Source organism: Mauremys reevesii, linkage group 6 (genome assembly GCF_016161935.1).
Source record: "Mauremys reevesii isolate NIE-2019 linkage group 6, ASM1616193v1, whole genome shotgun sequence".
NCBI lineage: Eukaryota > Metazoa > Chordata > Testudines > Geoemydidae > Mauremys > Mauremys reevesii.
In genome coordinates, this window is record NC_052628.1 from 68,616,126 (window position 1) to 68,634,927 (window position 18,802).

Consider the following 18,802-nt stretch of genomic DNA (forward strand, 5'->3'; position numbering starts at 1 on the left):
TCCTGTCCCAATTACAGTGCAGTCAAAGTAAATTATAGCCTGGTTGAATGAATTAGGAGAAACGCTCTGCAACGCCCTAGGGAATGGTGCTTTGTGAACTGGGTTTGGTGGGGTGGAGGAAAGGAGAGCGCTTGGCTGCTAAAGCATCAGTGAGTAATGGGCAACCTTTCTTCGGCCCCCCAAAACAAAGGCTTCTCCAGCCACACCCCCAGGAGAGATTTCTGGAGGGCGCTCTCCAGGCAGGGCTGTCATCGGGAGCAGGGAAGGGCGGCGAGCTGCAGCAGGATGAGTCTGCAGAACGCCTGCACTCCACGCGCCCAGGTTTTCAGCGCCCGAGAGGGACGCAGCAGGGAGCAGCGCCGCCGCCTGCAGCTCTCGGGCTGGGTGCGGCGCGGCAGCCGCTGCAGTTACAGGAGCACGGGGACAGTACGGCGCGCCAGGGCCGGCAGCGGGGCTAAAGGCAGGAAGTTTGGGGCGTCCACGAGCCCCGCCGGCTGGGGGAATCTCCCGCCTTCACAGCGCCCCGGGACCCTCCGGGGCCAGGCACCCACCGTCCGCCCGACCCCCGCCACCCCCGCGCCCCGCACTCACGGCGGGCTCCAGCCGATCGCCCTCCATCCTGGAACCGCCCGGGCTCGGGCTCGGGCTCTCCTGCGGGCGGAGCGCGGGGCCGGAGCAGGCTGCAGGCTCCCAGACAGCGCAGCAGCTGCCCGCTGGCCGGGGCGGGGCGGCCTGGCAACGGCGCCCACCGCACAATGAGGGGCGGGGCGACACCTGGCACCTTTGTCCGGGAGGAGGGAGCGCGGCCCTCGCCCCACCCGAACCGCCCCCAGCCCGCCGAGAGGAGGGCAAGGGGCAGCGCCGGGGGGCGGGGCGCGGCTGGGACCGGCGCTGTCCAGCAGGGACCGGCCCCAGTGCCACCGCACAGCACCCAAGGCCACGCCCAGCGCGGCAGGCGGAGGGCAGGAGACTCGCTGCTTCCCCCCGCCTCAGAGAGGGGACAGAGGGCAACACACTCCCCCTCACCCTGCAGGAGACTAAGCCCAGACTGGCTTCCCTTAAAATCCAGCCGGGGGAAGGAAGGATTGTCCTCCTCCTCCTCCCCCTGTAAATGAGACGTGGCAGGGGACAAACTCTAGCAACAAGGGGAGACGTTAGAGGTGATCAACAGGTTTTTTGTTTTTTAAATGAAACAAGTCACACTGGAAGAGGTGGTACAGAACGGGACAGTCACACCTAAATATCCCACCCTCTCTGTTTACTCTTGACTATTTGTTTTCACTGGAGGTGGGGGAAGAGTTAAGTATTTTTCAAATTAACATTTCAAGTTTGTATTGTTATATCACAGTATCGACTATTTTACATATTAACATACTCCATGTGTACACTACAATAAAGTACCTAAATCTGTGACTGTGCACACATTCAGAAAATCCTTAATGCTACCTCATGCCACAAGGAAAAGTAAACAACATCTCCCATCTACATTTTAAAACACTTTGTGTTTTCAGTGCCAAATTATCCAGGTGGTGCTAGCAGGCTTGCAGATTTGCCAAGGCTGCAGAAGCTCCAGCTGGTGCAAAATGCAGCTGCCTACTACTTGTATGGTTTATACTGCCAGGAGCACGTCCAGCCTGCACTCCATTACCTCCCTCCCAATGCACCACCCTTGCCCTTTCAAGGCTTTGGTCATAATCTTTAGAGCCAGAAATGAACCAAATTCCAGACGCATTAGAGTACACAAAAGGTAACACTTTCAAACGTGCCTAAATCACTTTTGAAATCTAGATTTAGGAACCTAAATCTCAATCTCACTTTGAAAATGGGATTTATGCACTTCCAAAAGTTTTACTCAACATCTCTATTTATGAACCATCAAGACAAAAGCACTTCTCTGGGAACAACGCAGATCATAAAACTGAGGGGAAAAAAGCATATGAGAATTGGAGACAAGGTAAATACAACTTGTCTACATGGGAAATTGACTGGATAAGCGCCCCATGTGGACACACTTATCCCAGTGTAAGAGTGTCCACACAGAGAGCTATTCTGGAATAGATAGTGCTTTATGCTTTATAGTCACTCTCTACATTATACAGTAATAACTTCCCTGTGTCCATAAGCCCTGTCTATATTAAATAAATTTGCACTAGTGTAATGGTATAACTGCATCAATATCATTAAGGGTTTGCACCATAAACATGCTGCACTGATGTAAAGCAGTGCTTACACAAGTGTAGCTTGATCCTTTAACATACCAAACCAAACTCATGTAAGTAAAATTCCTTAATGTAAACAAGGCCTTTGTCGAAGGTATCCAGCTGTGAAGTAAAATCAAGAGACTAGGTGAGTTTAGAATCTGACTATCTTTAAGAAACTGCAGTTACCTCTCTCTTTGATCACATTTTCCCACCATGACCAAAATGACACTCTCAACAACCGTTCTCCCATCTATTTTTTCTCTCCCTCCCCATTCTTCCCCCTAAAATAAATAAATAAATATAATAGAACCCTACTCCAAGCACAGATTTCAAGGACACCAAAAGGGAGAGTAGCCACACTCTGAAGTTCAGAGACTTTGCTATTGTCAATCTAATTAACACAAAGTGCTCAGGTACTGAGGGGATGGGGTGCAGTAAAACAAAGTTTTTTTTGTTTATGTTGATAGAATTGAGGCTCTATCAGCAATGGAGACAAAGAGCATTTTCTCTACAAGAAAATGGTATACTATATTATGGGGGAAAAGAGAGACAGGTACACTTTCTAGGAGCCATCATACATCTCAAAAGCATTTAAATAAGACTGCCTAGGATGAAATGGAAAATTCTACCAGCATAGGCACCAATGTTCTATGATAAATGTATGTCCTTGTTGTGAACTAATCACAGAACAGTGATGCCTATAGTGATAGAATTCTCAGTTTCATCCTACTAATGTTGATACAGAAGCACCATCCTGCGCCTATCATTGTAGCTAAGGAACAACTAGCAATAAAGGAATGATTCTTCTTTGCAGCAGGATGGGCCTTCTGCAGTCTAGTGGAAGTACATCATAGTTCAAGACTGGGTCTGAGGGCATGCCTATATTTACCTCCAGAGTGATCGATCCAGCAGGGGTCATTATCACATTTAGTGAAGACGCAATAAATTGACTGCCAAGCACTCTCATGTTGACTCAGGTACTCCATCGGAGCAAGAGGTGCAGGCAGAGTCGACGGGGGAGCACCAGCAGTCGACTTACTGCAGTGAAGACACCGCAGTAAGTAGATCTAAGTCTACTAAGTACATCAACTTCAGCTACATTATTCACATAGCTGAAGTTGCATAACTTAGATCGATTCTTCCCCCCGCCATGTCAACCAGTATTGTGCTGAGAAAATAGCTCGGCAAGAACTCAGAAATTTGTGGGGAGAAAAGCACCAGATGTCATTTTATAGTCATCTGAAAGAACACTGCAAGGTACCTCTTTCTCAACTGGTGTCCTGGGAGCGAGAGACTGGAATTCAAGATTTTCCCAAAAAGGGAAGAGGGGCAAACAAAAAGGGAGGGGAATGAAGAGGGCAGAGGGAAGGAACAAATACATTGAACTGATTGTGTCCAAAACTAGAAGAAGTCAGGAATTCCCACCTAATCCCACCTCTGCTATTAACTCCCTCTGCGGCAATGGGGAAAAGCACTTAACTGCTGTGATTTATGCCTTCTATACAGGGGCGGCTCTACAAATCGGGCTGCCCCAAGCAGCGCGGAGCGCTGCGCCGCCCTTCCCCGGTCCCGCGGCGGGTCCCCTCTTCTCCGTTCTCGGCGCCTGCTCCTGCCGGCTTGCCTGCGGCAGGTCGGAGGGAGGGAGCCGAGACGCGGAGCGCGCCGCGGCGCGCCCGAGCGCAAGCGGACCGCGGGACGGACGCGGGTCATGCCAGCGCGCGCGCCGTCCGGGGTGGCACGCCTCGGCGCTGCCCGCGCCGCATGCTGCAGAGAGCCGAGCCGAAATGCCGCCCCCCGGGATGCCGCGCTGCGCCCTGCTTTTGCTACTTCTATACTAAAAAAGTGCATCAGTTTAAACTAAATTAAATTTTTACACTGAGCTACTTAAACAAGTGCTAAACTCTAAAGTCGAGACACGTAATCCAATTTGACCCTTGTTTGTATCGATTTACCTTAAATAAGTAGTTTAACATAAGGTAGGATTGAACCTGGTTTATGTGCATCGTCTTTATGGATTTGCACTAGTTTAATTAGACGGATTTAAAAAAAAAATAAACTAGGTCACTTTTCTGGTATAGGCAAGCTCCTAATTCTTATCTAGATAAGGGGATAAGATTATCTGCCTCCTAGGCTGTGCCCATGCTAGACTATTTTGGGAAGTTTCCCACCATTGCTGCATTAGGTTAGATTAGGAAAAACAGGGTGCACTCTCTGCCAGGCCAGCTCATCTTGCTTAGAACAGGTCTGGACAACGGTGGTAAAGAAACCTGTGTCCTGTTTTCACCTATGCTTGTTGTTGCTACCACTGGTGGGAAATTTCCCCCAAAAAGTTTAGTACCGATAAGACCTCAGAGTGTTTAAAACATAAATCTTCAAACTGCTGTACAAATATTAAGGTGCACTCTGTTAAAAATGTACTGGGTGTTTTCAAGTCACCAAAAACAAAAGTAAACAAAGGAACAAAACAAAACAAAAAACGGACATGGTCCTTGCCCCAAAGAGCATCAAATGTATGTCATCCAAGGCATCGGAAAGAAATGTGGAGTGTAATTTTAGAAAAGCGGGGAGGAACAGGCCAGGAGCTCTCTCTTCTTTAATGGTAGCGTGGATGGATAAAAACACAAGAATGGCCACACTGGGTCAGACCAAAGGTCCATCTAGCCCAGTATCTTGTCTTCCAACAGTGGCCAATGCCAGGTGCCCCGGACGAAATGAACAGGAAATCATCAAATAATCCATCCCCTGTCATGCATTCCCAGCTTCTGGCAGACAGAGGCTAGGGACACCATCCCATCCTGGCTAAGAGCTATTGATGGACCTATCCTCCAGGAATGTATCTAGTTCTTTTTAAACCTGTTATAGTCTTGGCCTTCACAACATCCTCTGACAAAAGAGTTCCACATGTTGACTGTGTGTTGTGTGAAAAGATACTCCCTTTTGTTTGTTTTAATCCTGATGCCTATTAATTTCATTTGGTGACCCCTAGTTCTTGTGTTATGAGGAGTAAATAACACTTCCTTATTTACTTTCTCCACACCAGTCATGATTTTATAGACCTCTATCATATGCCCCCTTAGTCATCTCTTTTCCAAGCTGAAAATTCCTAGTCTTATTAATCTCTCCTTCTATGGCAGCGGTTCCATACCACTAATCATTGTTGTTGCCCTTTTCTGAACCTTTTCCAATTCCAATATATCTTTTTTTGAGATGGGGCAACCACATCTGCACACAGTATTCAAGCTGTGAGCATACCAGGAATTTATGGAGGCAATATATTTTCTGGCTTAATATCCTATCCCATTTCTTAATGATTCTCAACATTCTGTTCGCCTTTTTGACAGCCGCTGCACATTGAGTGGATGTTTTCAGAGAACTATCCACAGTGACTCCAAGATCTCTTTCTTGAGGGGTAACAGCTAATTTAGACCCCATCATTTTTTATTATATAGATAGATATAGATAGTTGGGATTATGTTTTCCAATGTGCATTACTTTGCATTTATCAACATTGAATTTCACCTGCCATATTGTCGCCCAGTCACCCAGTTTTGTGAGATCCTTTTGTAGCCCTTTGCAGTCTGCTTTGGACTTAACTATCTTGAGTAGTTTTGGATCATCTGCAAATTTTACCACCTCACTGCTTACCCCTTTTTCCAGATCGTTTATGAATATGTTGACTAGGACTGTTCCCATTTCAGACCTCTGAGGGACACCCTATTTACCTCTCTCTGTTCTGAAAACTGACCATTTATTTCTACCCTTTGTTTCCTACATTTTAACCAGTTACCACTCCACGAGAGGACCTGTTATCCCATGACAGCTTACTTTGCTTAAGAGCCTTTCAGATAAACAGCTGAAAAACCCAGAGGTTTGTGTGCGTCTCACCTTCCCCTTTTCCAACATGCTTCCATTTGAAAATATACAGAATACATCCTCTCCACTCACATCCAGGACAAAAAAATAAATTAAACCCCCACATGATATGGATTAGCGTCTTTAGATATTGGGGGAGGGGCAGAAACAATACCATCTGTGGTCATGTAAAGTTAAGCTTGTGAAAAAAAACGCATTAGCTAGGAAATTCAAAATTAAGACATACAATGTCCTTAATTCACACAATGGAAAGAGGTTTAGTTAATTAAACAGATTGAGTTATGGCCTGAGTTTCAATGTTAAAAGGCTGTCAAGTTTGATAAGCCCTACATTTGACCTACATGTTACATACACACACACAAAAACACAAAGTAAAGTCAGTTTAAAAGAATGTAATCAAGATAGTCAGGTATGTTTTCCCCCCCGAAATTCTTTAATGATGTTACTAATGCCACTTCAGATGATTCATGAATACCAAAAAAATGTAAATAGTAATTTGCTTTTCATCATTATTTACTTTACTGGGCTTGAACAGTGAAATTTGACTGGTAAATTGCATTTGCTGGAAATGGTGAACACAGTGGTGATCTTTTTGCATTTTCAGCATTGCAAAGAAATATTTATATTCAAAACAGAGGAAAATGGTTTATTTATTTTTTAAAAAAAAGACAGATGCAGCCATTTTATTTCAAGTTTGCATTGTAAACCACCCTCCTAACAAAATCCAGAATGTTGTACTTAAAGTTACTGGCATTAATAGTGTCACTAATTTTTATATGCTTTTTAACTGGAAAATGTCAGTTGGCCAAATCTCATGTAGCCCTGTAGCACAGACAAGGGAGGAAAAACAGGTTAGTGAGGAAATGTTTTATTGTCAAGCTTCCAAGAGGCTAATAAACCATGAATTAAGACTTACTTTGGAAATTTATGAGTAACTGCATTATCCTTTACATTTAAGGATTCCTTGATTCTATATGCATGTTCCATCAGAGCTTTGAAAGCATCACCCAGTTTTGTCTACACTAGCAAGAGTACCCATTGCTAACAGACATGACTGAATTGGTGCTGAATACGATTCAACTATCAAGTGCAGCCAAGAACAAACCCTGTTTGGCACTGCCACCATCTCTGAATAGTACTGAGCAGGGTTTGGCCTTGGCAACGCTTGCACTTATAACACAGTCCACACTAATTCAAGAGGTACCCTTGCCAATACCTGTTACCAACAACGGTTAATTTTGCTAGCATAGATGAGGCTTTACCCTTACACCTCCCAATTGCATTGTAGTGCCAACAATTGTTATTGTCAGGATTTTGTGAGTGACTATTTGTTCAATCCTATAATCGATCACTAAGGTATTAACTTGTTTGTGTGTCTGTTTACTTTGACTTCAAAGTACTTTGAGAGCAGGATTTTAATTAGCTGGGTCTCCCCAGCCTATTAAGACACTGCATGGATGAAAGGTCTGAGAGGCCTGGGCTCCAACTAGTAGATCTGGAAAGGAGAAACATGTGTTCTCTCTTTAACCCCTCCCCTTTAATCCCCCTGGACACCTAATTTACTATCTTTTTTACATCCCCTGACTCCAGAACTACTGCATTCTCAGGGCAGTTTCCCCTGCGTCATTTTTGTTCATATTGCTGCATCACTGAGAAGGAAAAGGAAGGGAAGCGCCATTAAATAAATTAGTCAGAAAACCACCACCAGAGTAGGTGGCTTTGTTAGTTGTCTCTGTAGAAAGGCTGTCTGGAAAGCTGTCCTAATGGGAGTCCCTGGGGCTTGGGAGTCCCTATGCAGCATAGAGTTAGCTACACTATGTTTTCCTGGCCCCCGCTGCATAGGAGGTATAGCCAGAGTGCTTTGCATTCCCATAATGCATGACTGGCAGAACCATTAAACTGAAATACATTTTATGATCCATTATCCTTGCTTTTCCCTCCCATGTCCTTAAACTGTATTTGTTAACTTGTTCACTAATTCACAATAGGTCTCCCAGGCATTGGTCTGCACTGGCTTTCAGGTAATTTGCAGGTAGGATATGAAGTACTAGTTTTAAGTAAACTATCTTATTTAGCTAAATTGTTTTACATTTGTATTGTGATAGTGCCTAAAGACCCCAGTCCAGGACTAGGCACTTTACATGCAAAACAAAGATTGTCCCTGCCCCAGAGAGCTTAGAATAGTTTGTGACCTGGCTACTAGAGACACACCTCTCCCTCTGTGCAACACTGTGGCATTTGCAATCAGGATGGATGTGACAGAGTTGAGCTCAGAGTTCATTGGTTAAAAACAAGGAGGCGAATGGCAAAGTGTTCTCTGCGAACTGTCAATTCTGCTGATTACATCCCTCCTAGATCCAAAGAAGTCGAGCTTCAGAACATATGGCAAGGCTCATTTGTTCTCCTGGGCTTTTCCTAGATGTAGGGGTTTCAGGATGCAGGTTAACCTAGCAAGGAAGGTTATTTAGAGTGGCTTGGCTAAAGGAGCTATTTTTAGTTTGGGAGATATAACTGGTTTGGGGAGTATGAGCTAGTCTTTGTATTCTAGATATTTATCCTTCAGTTGTGTTACTCTGAAGAGTGGACAAGTGCTTTGTAAAATAAGGAGAGAAGAAAGAATAAGGTTTTGCTATAACATACACACACAAATATATTTAGATGAATACCATTATTTGGTTGTTAAAAGGAAAGGGGATTACTGTTCTAGAGAATGTTTGCTTAGTCTATTATTATACACACAGAGCCATTGTCACATGAAGGCTGTAACTAGCTTCCCATAATAACTCAAAGTTTAACCATTCAATTTCTTTCATCTGCTCTAATTTTTTTCTTCAGAATAAAGCCATTGTTCCTGGAAATTGTTATGGATGGTATTCTTAATTTTGAAGTGCTTAATATATCGGTATACTTTATTTTACAAGCTCTTTCCAGGTGACTTTATGAACTCCACAAGGAATAGTGGCACCCACACAGGAGAGGTGCAGTGCTTAGGTCTTTATTTAGCGTTTATCAGCGTCTAAAACACCTGTCCAAAGTTCAGAGGGCTTCCACAATAACTATGTTTTGTAGTTTGGTTTGGTTGTTTCTAAACATAATCCTAGATAAATATAAAAAACAATGTCTCCCCACTCCATTCCATCCACAATGTGGCTACCAAAGTCATTTCTTTTGCTCCTCACTTCGACCTTCTCATCCACCTACCTTTGAGTTACTTCATTGCCTCCCACAGCACTGCACAGGAGATTCAAATACTTTGTCCTTACTGCCAAGCCCCTACATTGGGCACTTTCTCCCTTCAAAGTTGTTTCCATGCTGTTCCTAACACTTAGAACACGCCCAGAGTCCATTTGCTAAGCCACCTCACCGACCACATTCAATGAGATGGAGACTATGGCAAGTGAGAGGGAGGACACGCAATCTGAAAAAAATTAACCATCAAAACAGCTCAAGTGCTATGGAGTCATCCTCCTCTTCCTCTCCAGTCCCTATTTTACCTGTTTACACCCCTCACTAGTTGTATCATGCTGAATTCAGTTTGCATGCTCTTCAGGGCAGGGATCTTGTTTTTATGAGGCACTGCAAAATTCAAATAAATGTAAAGACAACAATGGATTTCTGATTAATACATGCAGCCAACCACCAAAACCATCAGCTTCATCCTTTACCCACAGTTGCCACCTTCTGAAATACAAGGTGGAAAAATATGAGATCTACAGAATCAGAGGTCTGGGCTGCACTTAAAACTTAGATAAACATAGCTACACTTCTCAGGGGTGTGAAAAATCCACATGCCCGAGTGGTGTAGCTAGGCCAACTTAAGCCCTGGCGTAGATGAAGGTAAGCTGATGGAAAAATGCTTCCATTGCTTGAAGAGGTGGTGTTCCTATAGCAATGGAAAAACCCCTATCACCACTGTAGGTTGCATCTACTCTAGGAGGTTATGCTGAGAGTTACGCTGACATAGTTATGGCACCATATTGTAGACATGGCCAGAGAAGGCTTTAATTTCTATGGCTCTCTCAGTGTACTAAGCCATTTATAGGTGCTAAACAGTGCTTGGGTCTGGCAACTCAATCTCCAGGAGCAGAGATGTGCTACAGGACCTGAACCCTAGTTGGTCTTACAAACTCTGCTAGGCCAGTTTATAAACTTTCTCAGCTGAACTGCACAGGTTCAAGGTTACATTCTTAACTGGTGCAGATACAGCACCATAGAAACTGCTCAGTTGCTAAGGACTCTGCTTTCCAAAGTCCCAGGATGTTATGCTACTCTTCAACTATGGCAAAATGAATGCAGCTGGTATCAGTGCTTAATTTGTACAAGGGCTGAGCCCCACTATCTTTAGGCTTGGCAGGTCATGGCCCCAGCACCTCTGAGATTGCTGCATCAGTTATGAATGTAAAAAAAGTGCTTGAACCCCGACACTTAATTGTTTGAGCCCAGGCATCTCTTTCATCACAAATTAATCACTGGCTAGTATGCTTCTACTACTCTGAAGAGTAAAGAGAAGTTCAGCACATCTTTTCTGCTCCAAACCTGTAGCATTCTGTTTCACATCAAGGGCAGCAACAGCTGCCCCACTTTGCTGTGCCAAGTGATCCAGGAAGCAGTAGCATACAACAATGAACGAGAGCTTCAGATCTGCTGGGGCTGCGGCTTCTCTACACATCACCTGGAGCTTGAAGAGTACTCACTTGCCATACAAATGTAAGATATATTGTGACAATGCAGCCACTTTTAATTTTTTTTTATTATTAAAGAAAACATCCAAACCAAAATACACTTCATTAAGGCAGAATTCAATCTTCCAAGAAGTAATGGCACTTAGATCATTGTAGTTATTTTAAAAGCATTTTGAAGTCATGGAAAATTCATAATTAAGGTTTAACAAGCAACTTTAATCCTGACCTCATAAAACCAGACATAAAACGTGCATAAATCACCAAACAGATACCCAATGATAGGATTATCAATGCTTTTCTATTCCCACTACTTCCTCCTTATGTTTCGTCTTCCCTTGTCACATCATGTCCTTAGCTCCTATAAGCTCTTCAGAACAAGACAAAATCCATCTGGGAAATGACTAATGCACCTTCAGGTGCTGTTTAAAAATAATATAACTTCTAAAACAAAGCACCGACCCTCATCACATATGGGCCACCAACTCAAACACTCACCCATTGATAGCAAGAAACATCTGAAGTCTGATACATACACACACAACATGAAACACTAACTCCTGTTCAATTCAAGGGAGTCAATATGTCTACACAGAATTTTGGAGCAAGCCTCTCAAACTGAGTCAACAAACTTGGGCTAGCAGGGCTGGGACTACACTCTAAAAGTAGCTGTATAAGAGCACTTTGAAGTTTGTGACTCTGCCTGAAGCTTGGGCTATATGGCTGCTAATAAACCCTATTATACTTCCTCTTTTCAATTCCTCCAGCGGTACACAGCTCAGTTTTTGTACCGCTGTACAGAGCCGTAACTATATCCTCTCCTAAAATTAAGCAGGAACTGCACCATAAGACAGTTATCAATGTACATACAGACACTATTCAGGAATGGATCATAGACAGGAATACAGAGGCAGAGTTTAGGTTATTTGAAGAGCCTGAATTATGAGTTTCCTGACTTGCAAATGCCCTTTAAAATACTGTTTAAAAGCAATAGTGTTCTAATAAGGGTTTTGGTTTGTTTTTTAAAGTATTCTTTATTGTACAGTGTTTTGTCTAGAACCAATATTTTTAAAGCTGCTCATTATGAATCACAGGCTCTCTGGAGAGCCAGATCAAAGAAAGAAAAAACTGGAGTAAAAGGAGTGAAGAAAAGAGCCTGGGGAATTGACCAAGATGTTATATATGTTGTGTCCCTTACATTAACAACAAAAGTCTACAGTTAAAAATAGTCATGGATAAACTAAAATATCACTTACATTTCTCATTGACTTATAGTCTCCTCTTATAGAGCCAGGCAAGAAAACATTAACTGGAGCAGGGTCAGCACTAAACACTATTTCCAGAGCTGCACTGACGTCCATTATGCCATTATACAAATAAATGTTTAACGCCGAGTAATGTAAAATATATATGTCGCTGCCATTAGAGAACCCACCATGTGAATTCCAAGATCTATTCCAAATGGAAACAAAAAAAACCTGATATATAAATGGGAGACAATTTTGTGAATGGACAGGGGAACAGATTTGTTTTTATTAAGTATTTTCAGATGCTGCTGTTGCTAAGTGGTATTTCATATAATGGAGAATAACAAAAAGGAGATTTGATATACAATATCATTAGCATATTACGTTTACTGAAGATGAGACAGGTGACAGCAAGGAAGGATGGTCTTGTGGTTAAGACATTGAGCTGGGACTCAAGAGATCTGGAGGAAGATCAACCATTTCCCCTACGCCACAGTTCTGCTGTAAAACTAGGAAAATGCTTAGCCTCCCGACCTTACAGACATATATTGAGGTACCCAGAGATTGTGAGGATTACCATAGAAAAGCCTGTAAATCAAGAGGTCAGAAGATGCAGAAAAAGGTACCAATCTTACATGGGGAGTTGGGATTTGTGAAGAATGTAAGTCAAGTGGGAGTTGGGGTGTATAAGGAATGCAGAATGGCTTTTTGTGAAATTAGTCGTCAAGTTCTACACTGACACTCAACCCTATGCTACCCACTGAAGTACATGTTGTTGCATAGATGTAATGGGACAATTTGGCACCAGTTACCAGCACAGAACAATCATTTGTGGAGGAGGGGATGGAAATAAAACTCTTACAGGCCAGTTCAAGGGTAGGAGGTGATTCCTTCCCTTGGAAACAATTTTTATTATGCACATAATTTAGAGCAATCTGATCCGTAACAGGCAAACATTTGTCTTCAGAATTATCTTGTTGAGCCATAGGGCACCAGGCACAAATCCCCCTTAGCAGGGCTTATAGTACTGGCCAGAGAAACAGAAAACTGCACCAGAGGCAGGGAAATTTCCCACACCCCTAGGGTGACCAGACAGCAAGTGTGAAAAAATCAGGACAGGGGTGGGAGGTAATAGGTGCCTATATAAGACAAAGCCCCAAATAGCAGGACTGTCTCTATAAAAATCGGGACATCTGGTCACCCTATTCACCCCAAACATTTATAATTCCAGCTATCATTTTCAAATTACAGTTGCTTATAAAGAGAAGTGGAGGAAAAAAAATGCCATGAAGATGACAAAACCACTTTTGAGTATGTACAAAGCGTTGATCACTCCTTAAAAATAGAAAGAGGAAGAGTGCCCAAAATCATCCCCTCAGCAGACTAAAGTACTGGGCGTGGTCAGATTGTTAAACTATCACAAACTATGGCATAGGCTTTTGGGGAAAGCAAGTCTGACTGAGATATCCTTGCAGTAGCATCATATCTATCACATACAAGGAGGGTTTTTTTGTTTTGTAAAATTTTAGAAGATGCAGACACTGCCATTTCCCCCAAGCCATATCTGCAAGTTCTGAATCATTTCCTGCTGCGTGGCTATCTTTCCACTACAGCATTACCACACCAATTGTGGCCTTAAAAATAAATATCCTCATTTAAAAACATTGCCACTGTTTGTATCTACATTAGCACAGACAGCACCACAATTTGGCACAGGCAGATAGAATTCAAGAGGTCCAACTCCCAGCCCCCTTCTCCTCTCCCCTCCCACCCCATTATCATGGCACAGAGTTTTCTTCCAGAGATCTTTAACAACCTTTTGCTTCAGAGAAGAATTCACCAACGTGCCCCTTCCCCCAAAGCGTTTAAATTAGAACACCCCTGACAATGCCACATTCATTTTTTATTCTACCTAGGATTCTACACTGCACACACTACAGTAAGGGAATGACGCAGCAGCAAGACAATGTCAGAATTTTGACTAGCCCAGATTTAAGTGTAGGCATAGCCTTGGGTTTTAATACTGTAGCTGTGCCACTCTATCCCTTCAGTGCAGACACTTCTATGCCAAAGGGAGGGGCCGTCCCTTTGGCACAGGTAATCCACTTCCCTGATTGGCAGAAGAAGGTCAACGGAAGAATTCAACCTGTTGCTGTCTATGTGGGGATTTAGGTTGGTTTAACAATCTTCCCAGGGGTGTGGATTTTTCACATCCCCGAGCATGTAGCTGGGTCGATCAGCCCTCAGAGACCAAATAATATAGTGTGTTACTAATGACATAGGCTCGAATCTTGCAAAGGCCTATCCATATGTTTAACTCTAAGCATGTGAGTGCCCTCACAGGTCATGTCTACATGAGGAAAAAAGTGTGTTTTTAAACTCTTAGCATAGACAAGGCACATTGCAGTTTTCACGCATTAGCTAGATGAGGTGCACACTACTGCAGAGCCTACGGTTTACCCTCACCCAGCCAACCTATTAAAAGGACAGCTTGCCTTGTCCACACTAGAATTATATAACATGCATTAAAAACAGACCTTTCCCCCCTAGTGTAGGCATGGCCATTGAGTTCAATGGGACTAGTCACATGTTTAAAAAGTTAAGCATGTGTGTACATCTTTGCAGTCCTACTGCATCATCAGTAGAATATATCAATAATGAGAATGCACCGTAGATCAGCTGGGGTTTGAAAGATCCAGAATGATCCTGTGAAATCAAGTGTCTGGCTCAGGGGTGGCCAACCTGAGCCTGGGGAGCCAGAATTTACCAATGTACATTGCCGAAGAGCCACAGGAATACAACAGCAGCCCCGCCTCATCAGCTCTCCTCCCCCCCCTCCCTCCCAGTGCCTCCCGCCCACCAGCAGCCGTGCTGTTTAGCACCTCCCACCCCCTCACCTCACCTCCTGATCAGCTGTTTCATGGGGGGGGGGCAGGAGGAGGAGTGAGAGCATAGCAGGCTCAGGGGAGGGGGCTGGAAGGGGTGGCATGGGAGCAGGGCCTGTGGCAGAGCCAGGGGTTGAGCAGTGAGCAAACACACCCAGGCACATTAGAAAGTTGGCATCTGTAGCTCTCCAGCCCTGCAGTAGGTGCCTATACAAGGAGCCCCAGGTTGGCCACCCCCGGTCTAGCTGACTCCTGCACCACCAAGGGGGTGGGCTGGATGGCCTGACAGGGCTCGTGTCTCTCTGCCATTGTCAGTTACTGTGATTCCCATTTAGCTCTTGGGGACTAGCTCCTCCCCCTGCTCCCGACGCTTGGCTCGCCCCGGGAGTCCCGCTTCTCCGGCCTCAGCCAGTGAGCGCTGCGGAGCGGGTGGGAAGCCCTAGTTCGCGGAGTCACCTGGCCGTGGCCGAAGCCCCGTTCACACGCCGGCGTTCCGAGCGGGGCTGGATTCCAAGGGCGGGCAGCCGAGCTCGGAGCGGAACGCGCTGCTGGAGCGGACGCTGCCCCAGGCAGCAGCTGGCCGGGCGGCGCTAGGCGCTCACACACAAAGCAATGGCGCGGCTGCATTTAAATGTCCGCAGCAACCGACTGGCTCACGCCACTACTCAATAGGTGTAAACAATTCCGGAGTCAAGCTTAGACGACAGCCCTGGAGGGGTCTTTTCCCCTCCCCCGGGCCCCAGCAAGGGGCCACCATGCAGCGCCCACACAACGCTTGGGGAAGAAGAAAGGCATCCCGCTCGCGGGAACTCTAATTAGTGCGAGCCTTGTTGCCTATTGTGACTACCCATTAAGAGGGTTTCACACTGTCCACGGGCTGGGAGGAGAACTCAGACCCACTGCCCGAGGGACTGAGTTTCATCCCATCAGTTTCACGCTTGAGTCGCGATCTGGTTTTGCTCTGACAGATCGTTCGTTTCCCCGCCCCATGTAAATCAGTCGCTCGAGTTTGAGCTAATCCAGGCTTTAGCAACAACTCACCAGGTGAAGCGTTTTCAATGCAAATAACCCTACCCCACACTTTGTGCTTTGCATGCTGCAGCGAGCGAAGGAAAACCTACGGCTGATGGGTCTAAACCCAGCCCTGCCTATATGTCCTGACTCTGCACAGTCAAATCCATTTGCCATCCACAGTAGAGCGCTAATCTGGAAATACCCGCATCACCCACTGTGCCTTGCCGGGGTCTAACAGTCGGGGAATTAACCAAGACAGTCTTCCGAGGAGTCGTTTCTGGGTCCCATTTTCCTTACCTTGCCTTTTTCTATCAACTTCATTATGTAGGCAAACTCACTCCCTTCATCTGACTCACACATGATTAGTAACGCATGCAAACAAATAAAAACGAGGAAGCAAACTGCTAAAGGCAAGCGAATTTCGAGAGCATTGACTTTCGCCGTTGGTCTTGGCCGGAGTTTTGCCAAAGAGAGAAACAAGACCCCGCTCTGCGCGCTCTCAAGGAATAAAGAAAGGAGCTGCGCCGTCTTCATTGAATCTATTTGTGATGCGGTCAAGGAGAAGATGAGCTAACGGAAAAAACGTGAGCGGCTGTGTGATGTGAAAATGTCATTAGATGAACTCTATCTCGGGACATTCAAGCTCCGCCTACAGAGACTGACTGTTTTCTCCTCCCTCCCCCACAGGGTATATCTCATCAGCTGGGAACAACAAAACTCCAAGCCCGTCAATTTCCAGAGGGTAACATGAATAAATGTGTCTAATCGAGTCTTCAGATCTGGTTTATTCATGCAGTCTTTTGATTCGTTTGGGACTTTCAGAATGTCTTCCAAGCCTTTTCCCCGAGAACAATCAGCCTATTTGTAGGTTAACAAACAAAAGAAAGGAAGGATACACAGCAAAGAAAATGAAACAGGCCAGAGCATCCAGAAATTAGCTCCAGCAAATACTAGGTCATCGCTGGAAATCAGCCTATTAGGCCTGTGTAATGAGTGAAGCTAGGTTTATATTGATCGTTTAGATCAAGTGCAGTATTGCTTGGAAAACTGGGAGTGGTTAATATTTAAAAAATGTAATAGACTATGAGATTTGATGAGCTCAAGTGAAGAGTTACATGCAACAGCAGACTGAAGATTTAAAAGATATTCCTGAACTGTTTATTTTAAAATTATAAGTTAAAAATCAATTCATTACCTGTATTACATTAGAACTGCGGGTTTTTAAATGGGATTTATTTTTTACATTAATGCTGTTTCTCTACTTTTAGTATTTAATTCACCTTAGACAAGGAAAATAAACTAACCCCCTCATCTTTCAAAGACATGCACCTGTTTAACTTTACACCCTCTAAGCAGTCTCACCGAAGTCACAGGACTTCTCAGAGTGCATACATTTACGTATGTGAATAAGTTCTTGCAGGATCAGGGCCTAAAGCATACCTTCACCCGTGATTAGATATTAAGGTGAGACATGGCTTTGAAAACCCTTTGGTCCCAGTCCAGCAATTGGATCTACCAGAATGAACCTTGCTCCCTAGCAAACTACACAACACACTAACACGGTTGCCACTCTGAAACAAGCACAGGGGATCACCTACATCAATCTGATTACAGAACACCTATCAATCTGATTACAGAATCAAGGCCTAATAGCAACAAAGAATCCTGTACTTATAGATGAACAACACAGGTTTGCATGAGTTGATGAATACCCACTACTTCTCAGATCTCTGAAAAAGTGGGTATTCACCACCAGTCATGCCAACTGCTGCAAATAAATCTATAAGTATAAGGATTCTTTTTTGCTTTTTTACAAGATTCCAGATCTACACACGATCCCCTCCTCTAAGGCCTAATAGGTTGTTTACACAGAGAAATTGACAAGAATGATTACTGTGGAATAAACTATTCTATAATAGCTATTCTACAATAACTCCTTGGGTGTTTCTATGTGGACACTCATTCCATAATAAAAGTAATTTTATTCCAGATTAGTTAGTGCACTCATAAAGCCCACTAATTTTTTGGGAATAAAATGATTTTTAGTCTGGAATAGAATATGCACATGGGGAACGATTCTGGGAGCATCAATTTCCCCATGTAAACAACTCCTGAGGACAATAAGCTTTTCTTTCTGGTTCTTTTGCACTATAGAATCTTGTTGCAATGTGGAAGCTGCAAACACTATAGTAGAATGTTTAAATCTAAAGAAAAATATTTCAATTAATTTAAAAAGCAGTTAACATAGTTTTTTTCCATTGATAATATGTTTTGCAAAATATTTTTGCCTCCAAGAACAAATATTTGTGACTTTTAAAAAAGATCTGATAGTGACATTTCAATTTAAAATCTCACCTGTCTTTCTTTGCCTGAGAAATTACTGATGTCCTTCCCTAGTTTGTAAGATGGATCACAGGTGTGACTTACAAAGACATAGTATATATTCCTGATGTTTATATGACTCTTTTCAAAGTGGGTAACTTGACACTGGGGTTTAAAGTGGGTTGGTATGTGGGGATATCAAATAACACCAGCTCTCTCATGATTCCACCTTGTTTTCCAAAATCTATGCATTTGGGAGGGGGAACGAGGCAGGGGAGGACTTGATTATACCCAAAACTGAATTGGTATAGCATATATGGATGTAATTTATACTAATTGTGTGCATGATCACACTTGTACTGGCATAAACTATTGTATTTGAGCCATAGGCCCACACAGGGCTCTGCTGCACTAATTGCAGTATACTACAATTTGGGCAAGAATCCCAGACTCATGTCATTTTAGGCAATTTTCATGCTAGTTTATGGGATAGGTCCAGGAGGCTGAAGGAACTGTGGGTGGAGGAGTAAGACTCCCATGAGCCCCCTGCTGTGTCCCAGAATTCAGGTGATTGCTGCACA

General features: G+C 44.0%; 1 protein-coding gene and 1 long non-coding RNA gene across 4 annotated transcripts in view; one reads left to right on the top strand and one right to left on the bottom strand.

Moving 5' to 3' along the window:
• The window catches only part of TRIM36 (tripartite motif containing 36), a 42,272-nt gene extending 25,824 nt beyond the window's left edge, over nucleotides 1-16,448 (bottom strand). Inside the window, exon 1 of one of the 3 annotated variants that reach the window (XM_039543343.1) lies at nucleotides 16,197-16,448. In XM_039543343.1, coding sequence (XP_039399277.1) covers nucleotides 16,197-16,433 — 237 coding nt within the window. In that variant the 5' untranslated portion in view covers nucleotides 16,434-16,448. Of the gene's footprint in view, nucleotides 1-591; nucleotides 744-16,196 lie in introns of those variants that run through there. The other 2 variants (XM_039543344.1, XM_039543345.1) reach the window with 2 other exon arrangements.
• LOC120407608 lies at nucleotides 803-17,537 on the top strand. Its single transcript, XR_005600133.1, has 6 exons — nucleotides 803-1,298; nucleotides 3,179-3,258; nucleotides 10,617-10,781; nucleotides 13,252-13,311; nucleotides 16,228-16,483; nucleotides 16,587-17,537. It is a non-coding gene; the product is annotated as an uncharacterized LOC120407608 (long non-coding RNA).
• Nucleotides 17,538-18,802: the final 1,265 nt, after the last annotated feature.